Raw genomic sequence first — 11,527 nt, forward strand, 5'->3', positions numbered from 1 at the left:
TTATTCCATTTTAGGGCTGGGGACATGGCTCAGTAGAATAAGTGTTTGCCTGGCAAGCGCAAGGGCCTGAGTTCAATCCCCCATTCCGCCAAAAAAAAAAAGACCAAGATAAAGCAAGACATATATAACAAGAAATATAACTTTTGTATCTGATCAAACCTACATTTTATGAACCCAAGATGCACACTGCCTTTAGATGTAAAAAGCTGCCTGTAGGTGTAGTCACCACTGAGATCATGTTTAAATGGTACAACTCCTTTAAAATAAAAAAAAAAGTAATATAAAAGGAAATGGCCCTGCTCCTAGGCCAGAGACAGACTCTACCTAGTCAAAAACCCAGAAGGCTTTATTAAAAAGTCCACATCACCATTTTTTTTTAAATTTAGAACAGGGTGTATAGGGTGTACAGGGTCTCACTATTAGATCAGACTCATAGTGATCCTCCTGTTTACAGCTTCCCAAGAGCTGGGATAACAGGTGTGTACCACCATGCCTAGTCTCAATTGCCATCTCAGGGTGCCCTGGAGGCGGGGCCGGCATGGCAGGCTTGGGGATCGAACTCCCCGCCCCTGTGTCTAAGCAGATGCGTTAATCCATTGAGCTATTTGGCCAGCCCTCACATCACTTATTATTCTACTTGACCTAGCTGAAACCCATGGTGTCATTTTCATCTGGCATTTAATCAGTTTTGATGCAACACATACATAATTTTATCTCTGTGTGCCTGATTAAAAGACATGCCCTGTGATCACTGACCGCAGCTCCACGCATGCATATTCATTAGATGGCTACTTCGCATGAAGTCATCTTGGGAAAGCTGTGTGTCTTTTCTTTGGGGATGTTTAGCCCTAGCTTCGTAGCTGAACATTTAGACATTTTCAGATGACTTGTGGCACCCTTCAGCCAGAAGCAGTCAAGTCTGGAGCTATGTGTTTCTATCTTGCAGCGGACAAGAGAAAATCTATGACATCGTGTCAGAAACAATTGCGAATGACTTCCCCGGGTGGGTCAGTTCCGTGGTCGGGCACCTCAGCAGCCCTGTGGTCATCCTGCCTGCTGTGCTACTGCTATTGTGAGTGCTGCACTGCCAGCCTTCGGGGACTGCCTCCTGCCTGGCCACTGCTCGCCAGTAATTATGGGAAATTAATTAGCTCATTCAGAAATCACTTACGGAGCCTGCTGATCTAAGCTAGGACTCTATGTAGCCACTCAGAGTCACTTGAGCCACTGCAGTACAGGGAGACAGTGTGGTATCTCAGCAGGGGAGGGCAATACCCCTGGTTATTGGACGGCTACCGATCTGTCAGCAGCAGGTGAGCAATGACTGTGGCTACTGTCATGGGGCAGAACATCGGAAATATTGGCTTCTTATTCTGCAGAACTTAAAGGATCCTAAAAAGGAATTTCCTGGCGCACACCAGTTGTGCTGGCTTCTTTGGGCTTATAGGGAAAAGTTAAAGTGAAGAAAGCGAGTACTCATGGCTCAATGCTGACGCCCTCCCTGATGCTGTCCCAGAACAGAATTCTGTGTCCCTGGGGTTGCTACAGAAAGCGGAAGAGGAATGCAGTCCCTCCCTGTGCTGTCCATGCAGGGTCAATGCGAAGTCCATATCTGGATGGGGATGCTTGCTCTAGCCAGAAGCTGAGCAGGGGTGTGGCCCGGCAGCCGTGGCCCTCACTGCTGTGTCCTTCTGCCCTAGCATGCTCATCTATTACCTGCAGAGCATCGCACGCTCCCTGAAGCTCAGCAACCAGCAGCTCAGAGTGCAGATCCAAAACGCAAGTATCCACGGCACTTACTGTGCGTGCGCACACACACACGCACACGCATACACACACACACACACACACACACACTGCCACTGGTGGTGGCCTCACCCATCTGATGAGTGCTCTACAGCATGAGTGACAGTGACATAGCTCTTGGTCACCTTAAACTTGGCCCCCTGGATTCTTCTGTAACCTAAACTTCATCCTGTCCAATTCCCATGCAAGCAGAATTGCCTCCATTTTCTAACTTTAAGATTAGGTTGCACCTGCAGTCCCAGCTCTTGGGAGGCTGTAAACAGGCAGATCACTATGAGTCCAGTACTTGAGTGAGTGAATATATATATATATATATATATATATATATATATATATATTCCCATAAGCATCAGTTCATGCACAGAAATACAGACTAGTTTGTAAAAAGTCAAGTTAGAAATTCATTGCAAAGGGCTTCACTGTTGTTGATCTGCACCTTTGGGGTTCAGGCAGACTACCCCAGCATCCCTAATCTAAAAAAGTAACACCTGAAATGCTCCAAAATCTGAAACTCTGAGTGTTAAGATGATGACCCAATTGGAAAATTCCACACTATGAAACTTTGTTTTATGCCCAAAATTGTTTTAAAATGGCCCATAAAATGTTTCAAGTCATGTGTGTAAGGTGTGTCTGAAACATAAGTGATTTCATGTGTAGACATGGGTCTCATCCCCAAAACATCCCATCACATATGTGTACCAATTCCTCATGTTGGAAAAGTCCAAATGCTGCTGGGCCCATCCATTTCAGACAAGGGACACTCCACTGTATTAGAAGAATCTCAACCTGGCCAAGGACTCAGCTGTCCCTAAGTGAAACCACGTAGGCACAAATCTTTGGCCCTTAGGTATTTGCATTCATTCACTCAAGTACCTAGGCATAGCAGGGTCAGGCCGGGGGGAGGTAGTCTCCTGTCCAAGGTGCAAACAACACAGAAGTGTTTTCCTCCCCCAAACAGAATCTTTTTTTTACTGTTTTCTTCTGAGTCCAAATCAAACATGATTGTTATTTGCATTTTAGGCAAGATCTGAAGATAAGAAAAAGGTTGCCCAGTTGGTAGAAGGTAAGTATGTTTTGAAGCACAAATGTCTAATGTCTCAACCAATAGGCATCTAAAAGAATAGAAAGGGCCGACCAAATAGCTCAGTCAACCTGGCCAAGGAATCAGCCGTCCCTAAGTAAAACCACGTAGGCACCTGCAAGCAGGCACAGGGGCCTAGGGTTCAATCCCTGGGCCTGCCATACCAGCCCCACCCCTGGGGTGTGCTGAGACTGCAATTGAGACTGGGTGTGGTGGCGCGCACCTGCAATCCCAGCTCTTGGGAGGCTGTAAACAGGCAGATCACTATGCGTCCAATCTAGAAGTGAGACCCTGAACACCCTACAGACCTTTCCTTAAAAAAAACAAAAAAAAAAAAAAAAATAGAATAAAATAAAAAGAAACAGAGCAAGAAAGTTTAAGATGCATCATACCCATAACAATTGCTCACAACCAACACTAGCATCTCACAATTAACTAGGTACAGTAAAATAAAATGTAGGCTACAAAGCCAAATTTAAGTCTTAAACCATTCCACCACGAAGGCCTGTACATAACCTTTAATCTGATCAGAAGGAAGGTTTAAAGTAGCAGAGAAAGCAGCCCAGTGCTCCTGGGATACCGAGACTCGCTCCTGTCCATGCGCTTCCCGCAGGGGCCCTGCTCTGTGTGGCAAGACACCCTCCTCTGTCTACTCTTTCCTGGTCCTGTTGATTGTTGGCAGATGGGCAGGCCTAGGCTGCACAAGCAGATTCCTGAGTGAGGATCTAACCCAAGGACTCTCCCACCCAGAACTCTTTCCTGATGAAGTTATCACGTGAGCTTCCTCATCTCCATCCTGTAGATAGCGAGCCTCGCAGAGGTGTCCAAGTGTGTGCTGTTATCTCAGGTCTCGTTCCTCCTACACCCCTGTTCTAGCCTTCTGCAGTTCAATGATTTGGCTGCTGAATGTCTGTGGTGCCTTGGTTGCTGCATCTCTAAGGAAACCTGCCTGTTGGTAGGCTCAGCTATTGGCAGTCAGGAAATTTTTGGAGCCAAACCAGTCTGGTGTCTGTCCTTCTTCTGTTACAAGATTCTAGATACAGTCCACTTAAAAGAGAGAAAGCACATCTTGGCTCATGGTCTCAGAGGTTCCAGTTTGTGGTCATATGACCCACTTCCGAGTAAGGCAGCACCTTGCAGAAGTGCGTGGCAGAGTCTGATTGCTCCTGCCTTGACCAGGAAGCAAGAGAGGAAGGCCGCAGCTCCCGCCATCCCCTTCAAGGGCACATTCTCCTGACCTCAAGACCTCTCAAAGGCTCCACCACCTCCTGATGGTGACCTGCTGGGGACCAAGTTTTGTTTTGTTTTGTTTTTAATGTCTTTGGTGTAGGGTCTCACTACACAGCTCCGATTCATAGTGATCCTTCTGTTTTCAGCCTCCCCAGCACTGGGATTACAGGTGTGCGCCACCGTGCTCTGTCTTGATGGCTGGCTCAGCATGCCTGGGGCAGGGCCTGCATGACATGTGGTGCCGGGGATTGAACCCCGGTCCCTGCACTTACCTAAGCAGGCACTTAGTCTGCTGAGTTATCTCACCAACCCAGGACCAAGATTTTAACTAACCCATAGGTCTTTGGAGGACAGTTAAAATCCAAACTGCAGCACCCCTGAATCTAGCACCTGCTAGATGTCGTCTTCTTATAAGCCCTCCCTCTCCCTACAGCTCGAATCCAGACTCATGAGGAAAGCTCCAAGAGGCTTCCAAAAGATGGAGACTTCACACACGTGGTGACATCCCTGAACAATGGCAGTGTGGCCAGCTTCGACTCCCTGAGCATCGAGAGCAGCAGAATAGAGACCACCACCGAGCCAGTGCCCCACAGCCCAGGGCTGGGCCTCAGGAATCCCTGCTCACCTCTTCCTGGCATCTCCAAGCCAAGGCCAGAGCACCATACTGGCAGGTGAGGCTCAGCCACAGCCTAGAAAGAGACTTGGCTTCCTCAAATGTGACACCAGTTATAGCCCAGGGGCCAGAAGGTGCAACTGGAGAGCTGCTAAGAATTTGACAGCCCTAACAGTTTCAGGAGGCCAGGAATATTAAGTTCCAATCCTGCCAGAAGGCTGGCCATGAGGTTAAGAGTCTGTCACCCAAAAAGTGGAGAGGTTAGGGAAAGGGAGTCAAACTGTCACATGACAAATTCTTTTTCCTACACCATCTGTCATGTAACTTATATGTAACCTTTCTGCCTGTCCAACATACACATTGCCACAGCCCAAGAAAAGAAAATGCCTTTTCATTTATCTTCCATTTTCCAGTTCTGAGCTGGCCATATTATTGGCAAGACCTGCTATATTTCAGCCTCAAGCTGACTAAGCTTTAAGCTCATGTAATGTGTATACTACATGAGTCGCTTGGTTCCATCTTTCTTAACAGAAAGCAGTGGACCCTTGGGCTGGGAAGATAGCTAGGTGGTATAAGCACGTGCCTGGCAAGCACAAGGACTTGGGTTCAATTCCTGATACTGTGTGCCATGCCAGCCCCAAAACCAGGCATGGTGGCATATCAAACAGGCACTGCTGGACCGAGCTCTTCTCGGGAAGAGCTTCCTAATAGCCGTATGGCTCCCCGGTGGGAATTCAAGGAAGTCGTGGGGCGGGGAAGATCATGGCAAGTGTTCCTTGAAAAGTGCTCCACAAACGCTGGTCTCAAGATGTGCTCCCAGACAGAACAAGGGCCCTTGGGTATGTAGGGACAAAACACACCATGCTCCATCCGTGCCATACACATCACTTCCGGTGCTGAGGCATCCAGTGGCGAGAGGCCTCTGTGGCTCATCTCCCACTGTGCCCAGCCACAGGACACCCAGGGGCACCTTGAAACTGATAAGGCCCTGGTGAGCTCCAAGACCACTGAGGCCAGGCTCCTTAACTCCCTCCTCTTACAGGTGTCCACAAGCTCCTTGGGCCAGCACAGGGGACCTTTGCCAGCACAGAGCCTGCACGTCCATGACACTGCCAGAGCACACTGAGGATGTGCGGTCAGAACCTCTTTTCCGAAAAGATTTCTGGCCCATGTACCCTCCTGTCCATGGCCCAGGGGCCTCAGCCTTGGGAGCACATCACAGACCCCACACCCCCAGGCACTATCTCATGAAGGAGCGTGAGGCCCACCAGAAACCCCATCCAACTCCTGGGTTGGAAAGACATTTCAAGATGGATGTACCCAGTGACATGATGGAGGTGTACTCCTGGTACGTTCCACAGCATGTAGCTCGGGCACCCCCACAGCCTGGCTCTCCACAGATGAGTGAAGAAGAGGAGGAGACCCCGAGGAGAGCTGGGCAGCGACAGTCACTTGCCCCTTGTTCCCTGATGGACTTCCATCAAGCCCCTCATTTTTATATTGGTGAGAGGTCCAGAAGCCAAACCCGAAATCCTGAGCCCTGGGGAAGGAGGCGCTGCAAGTCTGGAGGTGATGGTTTTGAGAGTCAAGCTGCCAGGCCCACATCTGTGCCCAAGAGACCCTGTTCCAGGAATGGGCATCACCCACAGCACCCTCTGCAGCCCTGGGCCCGGCCCAAGGTCGATCCATTCTTCACAGATTCAGATTCTGTATCAGTGGTGTCCAGCAGTGACCAGCAGAACAGCAGCACTGACCAGTACCTGCAAGTCACCCGCCGCCAGGGCAGGCTTCTGAGGGCCGCAGGGCAAGCTGGCCGGAAGAAGGCCAGGTCCAGGCGGGCACTGCCCACTGAGCTGGATGACCTTGTCTGTTCCAAGGTCTAGGCTTCCCCCCAGGACCCGTTCACCAGACCCACAAGCCATCACTCAGCCTTTCTGGAGAGAAGATGGCCCCACTAGCTGCCAGAGGTGATGCAGGGCTTTCAGCCTTACCCATGGCTGGGTCTCAAACTGCACGCTGATTCTCTGGCAGACAGGCTCAAGTGTAGTTTCTGAGCACCTCCAGCACGCATCAGCTCATCATTCCAAGACAGCACAGGCAAGCCAGACAGCTCAGCCCACTGTGGAGCCCAGATCCCCTCCTGCCTAAAATGATATGATCGTGCAGTACGTGAGGCTGTCCTTCTACGTGCAAAGACCACTGCTTCGGGCAGCACTGAAAATGCAAATGAGGTGCCTAGCGCTAAGAGCTGCACAGTGCTTAAAGAGTAAATGAAAAGTCCCTTGAGGAGAAGAATAAGGAACTGAAAAGAGCTTCTTTTACCATTTACTGGACAGTGTGTCTATATTGGTCAGAACTAGGCTTGCACAGGTATAGTGGTTGATCCATTGTGTCAACTTGAGAAGTTTGTAAAGTTTAATCAAGTGACTGAGCAGAAAGCCAGGATTCTTAGTTTGTAAACATCCTCATCCTGTGCAAGAGGAGGGCATGGACACTGTGTGAGTTCTACACCCCCACCCCAGGGTAGCTTGTGTATAATATAAGGAAGGGAGAGAGGCTGGCCAGATGCCACAGCTGTTGCCCTTCCCTTTGCTCTTCGTGGCCATGAACTGCTGCTCTCTGTCGTGTGCCCCTCTGCCTGCGAGCCTGCTGAGTATGGACTGAAACCTCCACAAACTGTGCTAAACCTTTCCTTCCTTCATTTGGAGTGTTAGGTATTTGTTCCAGCAACAAGTGAAAAGTACTGAGACACACAGAATCCAAGTTTTTATCCCTAAGTTTATGGGCTTCTTAGCTGGCAAGGGTGGTGATCAAGACTCAGGAATGGGCTCAGAGGAGGCAGGGCTCTGAAGGGTTCCAGAAGCATCTCTTTGCTCTGCTCTGCTGTCTCTGAGCTGCTCCAGCTCCTTCCTCCTAGGCCAATGGCTTCCACCAGATGGCAGGTGAGGAGCAGTTCACAGCTGCAGAAAAGAGCTGGTGTGCAGGAGGCAGCCAGGAGGCCCAGGAGACAGCTGAGCACGCCATGTGCCACTGCCTGTGCTCCTCTGACTGGCCTTACACAGGGCAGCAGGTGTCAAACCTGCCAGGGCAACCAGGATTGGGTCCTGACCCGTAACTCCCCAGAACACCTTTCATTTGAATTGTGGCTTTCCAACCGTCTGCCTCATCAACCATACTTTGGTTTGGTTTGGTTTGGTTTGGTTTTGAAGACAAGCTTTTGTCATGAATTGTAAGAGTCTTTGTTGTTGTTTTTTTTCCAACCCTACTTTGTGTTTGGAATAAAAATGGCATTTTTCCCCACTGCTGCTTCCCTTGTGACAGACATGTGATAGATTTTATTACTTGTTTTCTCTTGCTACCATGAGTCGAAATTATGATGGAGACTTGCTGAAGATTAGGCTTCTTCGACCATAGCAAGCATTGTGATGGGAACCCAAGTGACACTGTAGACTATGGGTAGCTCCAAAAGGCAAAGGGAAGCATGGAAAGGCAAAATTCCATAAGGGACCCTAATCCCCTGTCATTGGCTAAGGGGTAGGTAATGCAAGCCCAAGGTTAGATGGGCAGTGCTGGGGCCTTTACAGAAGTACTGTCAGTGCTTGGCTGTGGTTCTGATGCATTGTGTGATGAGTTCTCTACTGCTGCCTTGTATTCAAGATCCCTTCCCCTACAACCTCAGATTTATCTGTTTTCTCATTAGGGCTTGACACAAGCTGCTTGGATTCTGACAGTGACAATCTGAGTGGCTTGTACAACACACACACATACACAGACACAGACACACACACACACACACACACACACAGCGTCTCACAGTTTCCATGGTGAGGAGTCCAGCTGGGGCCCAGCAAGTCCTTTTCTCAGTATATCACCAGGCTGTAGTGAGGGCATCAGCCCGACCAGGGTTGCATCCCAGGTTTGAGAGTCTCTTCCCAACTGATGTGATTGTTGGCCAAATGCCTTGCCCAGGACAAAGGTTGTTGCCCCTTCAAGCCTGCCCACATATCCCCTGCCCACATAGCCCCTCTACATGTGGCTGGCTGTAACTTCACAGTCAGCTTTCGATTTCTTTTTCCAGAGAAGGTCTAGATTCTCTTTTGAAAAGGGCTTACCAGAGTCAGCCAGAACCACCCAGGAGAAACTCTGATGATTAACTGAAAGTTATACCTGCTTGGAGACCTCGATGCTAGCTTCAAAGTGACCTCACCTTACTAACATAACCCCATGGCCAAACCTACCAATGCCAGCACGGCAGGAAGAGAAGCAAATGGGGAGTGGGGCAGGAGGAATCCTGGAGGCCTGACAAAGATAATTAACAAATATGGAATTCAGTGTGGAGCAAATGATAAGGGAGCTATACATTCTGACTGAATCACAAATAGTATGCTCACTGGATTTAGAGGTCAAGACACATGACCACTTCTAAACAGTAAGAAAAATTTAGTTTAGTTATTGCTATTGCAAAAATGCACACTGCTTTCATGGATTCATGAAAAAGAATACCCCTATTTTCAAAGTCTGGCCATGAAAGAGGTGAGGCCATGATTGTCACCAGTGGTGACCAAGGCACTGATCTTTGGTGTGGGCTGGAGCTCACAGGGATTCTGGGCAACGCTGGCCCCACGGCCCGCTGCTTTCTCTCCTAGAGACTAGATGATAAACCAGCCTTGGGAAATTCCTAAAAAAAAAACCCCTAGTGACCAGAACAAACCCAGGACTGTAGGCATGATGTTGCCATTTGTACCAGGTACCCTGGCACTTGACATTGAGCTGTATGTCTTCTATTTAGAAAAATTTCAAACACAGCGATCAGTATAAAAAATTAGTGTGCCAAGCACCTGTGCTCTTACTGAGAGGGTCAGCAGTTGTTCAAGTTTTATTTTATTCTCATCTAGACATTTTGTTATAAAAAAGAAACCCTTACAGACACAGTCAAAGTCCACATTTATCCCCACATTAAATCTCACTGCGCTCACACTGTCAAGAAGTGTATGGATCCATCTAGTAGATTGCTTGTAGTTCCAGATGTATTTGTATATGTACATGCAGAAGCACCTGTAAGCAATATCTAAATACATTTTGCTTAAGTAAATTCTGTTGTTCTGCATGCATCCTGTATGTATTCGTTTTGGATGTTTATAGATCAAACTCACTTATGATTGCTGCATAAATAAGGAATCATGTGAATAAACTATCTGGTATTTATCCATTTTCTTCATGATGGACATTGACATCTTTTCTACCTCTTTGCTACTAGAAGTAGTCATGCACTGGATATCTTTTATATGTTTATTTAGAAGTGGATGTTAGTCCTCCCGAAGGAGAAATCTATACTCTAGGAGACAAGTATGAACAGGTTCCAGGGCTACTCTTCTATTTGTCTCCCTGATCCAAACCCCTAGACCTTTTCTGACAACCTCACCCAAATTCAATCTTCTCATCCTGTTTCACTTTTGCCTATTTGATGAAAAAATAACTAAGGTATTTTAAATAGTTCGCCTTTTTGCATTGTTCCCACCTCGCGTTCAGTTGCATTTTCTCTCTGTGGAATGCTGTCTGCTCTGCACTGTGCATGGGCCACTGCCACTGCCATCCATCTGAAGCGCATTTCCCACAATGCTCCTTGACAGAACCACTGGCTGAGCAGTTGTCTCCCTCCTTCCCCTAAATTCTATCCACATCTAAGTCACAACAGAAGGCACACACTTACATTATGGATGAAAGCCAGCACAAGTATGCTTTCACGGTGTTCCTTTGCATTTAGTGATGATCCCTGGGAGGGTGGCTGTACGTCTTTCTGTCCTTTAATTAAATCAAGGACAATTTAGCTGTTGAGGACATGATTCACAGAGTCATTAAAAATCTCTCCTAAAAACACCCAAATAACAAACTGCTCTCAAGTCTCAGAGATCAGAACAACTGTAAGCATCAAAAATAGAGAGAATGCGTCTTAAGGAGAATAGTCTGATAAATATCTTAGACATGGGGACGATCCTTGGGCAACTTCTGCTGTTTCAGATTTCCTGAAAGCCGGGGAATTCAGAGGAGAACTTTCTGCATATCTCTGTGAAAAGCACCTTCCTAGCCTGAGGCAGTGTTTCCCACACACTCTGAGAGTATGTGTTTGCATGCCAGTGTGTTCTTGGTTTTGTTTTTCTTTCAAGTTTGCAAGTAGCTTTGTTTTTGGCACATTTCACAGTAAATACTGTACATGCTTACAGGAAGTGAGAGATAATAAAACATAGGTAGCCTTTGGAAATAGGAACTGAGTATTTGTCCACAAACTGCCATTTACTAGCTGTGCGGCCTCGGATGTGCCCTGCAAAAATGAAGTAGTAGCTTCTACTTCTGGGTGCTGCCTGGATTGAACGGCCTGTGCATAGGCTGGTGGCTGCCAGGTGGTGGGCACTGAGAAGCAATCACTTGTGCTAAGTGAACAGCAAACACATGTTTACAGACCTACTTAATAGCTTCAGACCACCTAGTCAACACTCTGTGGGAAGTCCCTGTCTACCTACTTATTTGAAATTCAACCAGGACTTCAGTGAAGTCGGACTGAGAGGCCTGAGGATTGGCGGGAGGTGCTCTGAGGAGTGAAATCTGCGGACCTCATATTCCTCCTGCTGCTTAGCTCCTAGCACTGCTTGCCCCAGACCAAACCAGAACCCAAGAGGGCTGTGCCAACAGCACCAACTCCCTTCTGCACCTGCCCCTGCTCCCCCTGCCCTGTGCCACCCTCCAGCGGCAAAGCAGAGCTGCAGGGCTGCCTGACCCCACCAGTCTCCTGCTGCCAGGTT

The 11,527-nt window shown here is 48.1% G+C and overlaps 1 protein-coding gene across 1 annotated transcript in view; it reads left to right on the top strand.

Moving 5' to 3' along the window:
- Tmc3 (transmembrane channel like 3) overlaps window positions 1–6,613 on the top strand; it is a 38,395-nt gene extending 31,782 nt beyond the window's left edge. Inside the window, exons 18-22 of the mRNA XM_004623487.2 lie at window positions 947–1,072; window positions 1,701–1,779; window positions 2,827–2,869; window positions 4,551–4,788; window positions 5,773–6,613. Of these exons, the coding sequence (XP_004623544.1) occupies window positions 947–1,072; window positions 1,701–1,779; window positions 2,827–2,869; window positions 4,551–4,788; window positions 5,773–6,613 (1,327 nt within the window). The remainder of the gene's footprint in view (window positions 1–946; window positions 1,073–1,700; window positions 1,780–2,826; window positions 2,870–4,550; window positions 4,789–5,772) is intronic.
- The last annotated feature ends 4,914 nt before the right edge of the window (window positions 6,614–11,527 follow it).

The sequence above is a fragment of the Octodon degus genome, unplaced genomic scaffold (genome assembly GCF_000260255.1).
Source record: "Octodon degus isolate 3935 unplaced genomic scaffold, OctDeg1.0 scaffold00002, whole genome shotgun sequence".
Lineage (NCBI taxonomy): Eukaryota > Metazoa > Chordata > Mammalia > Rodentia > Octodontidae > Octodon > Octodon degus.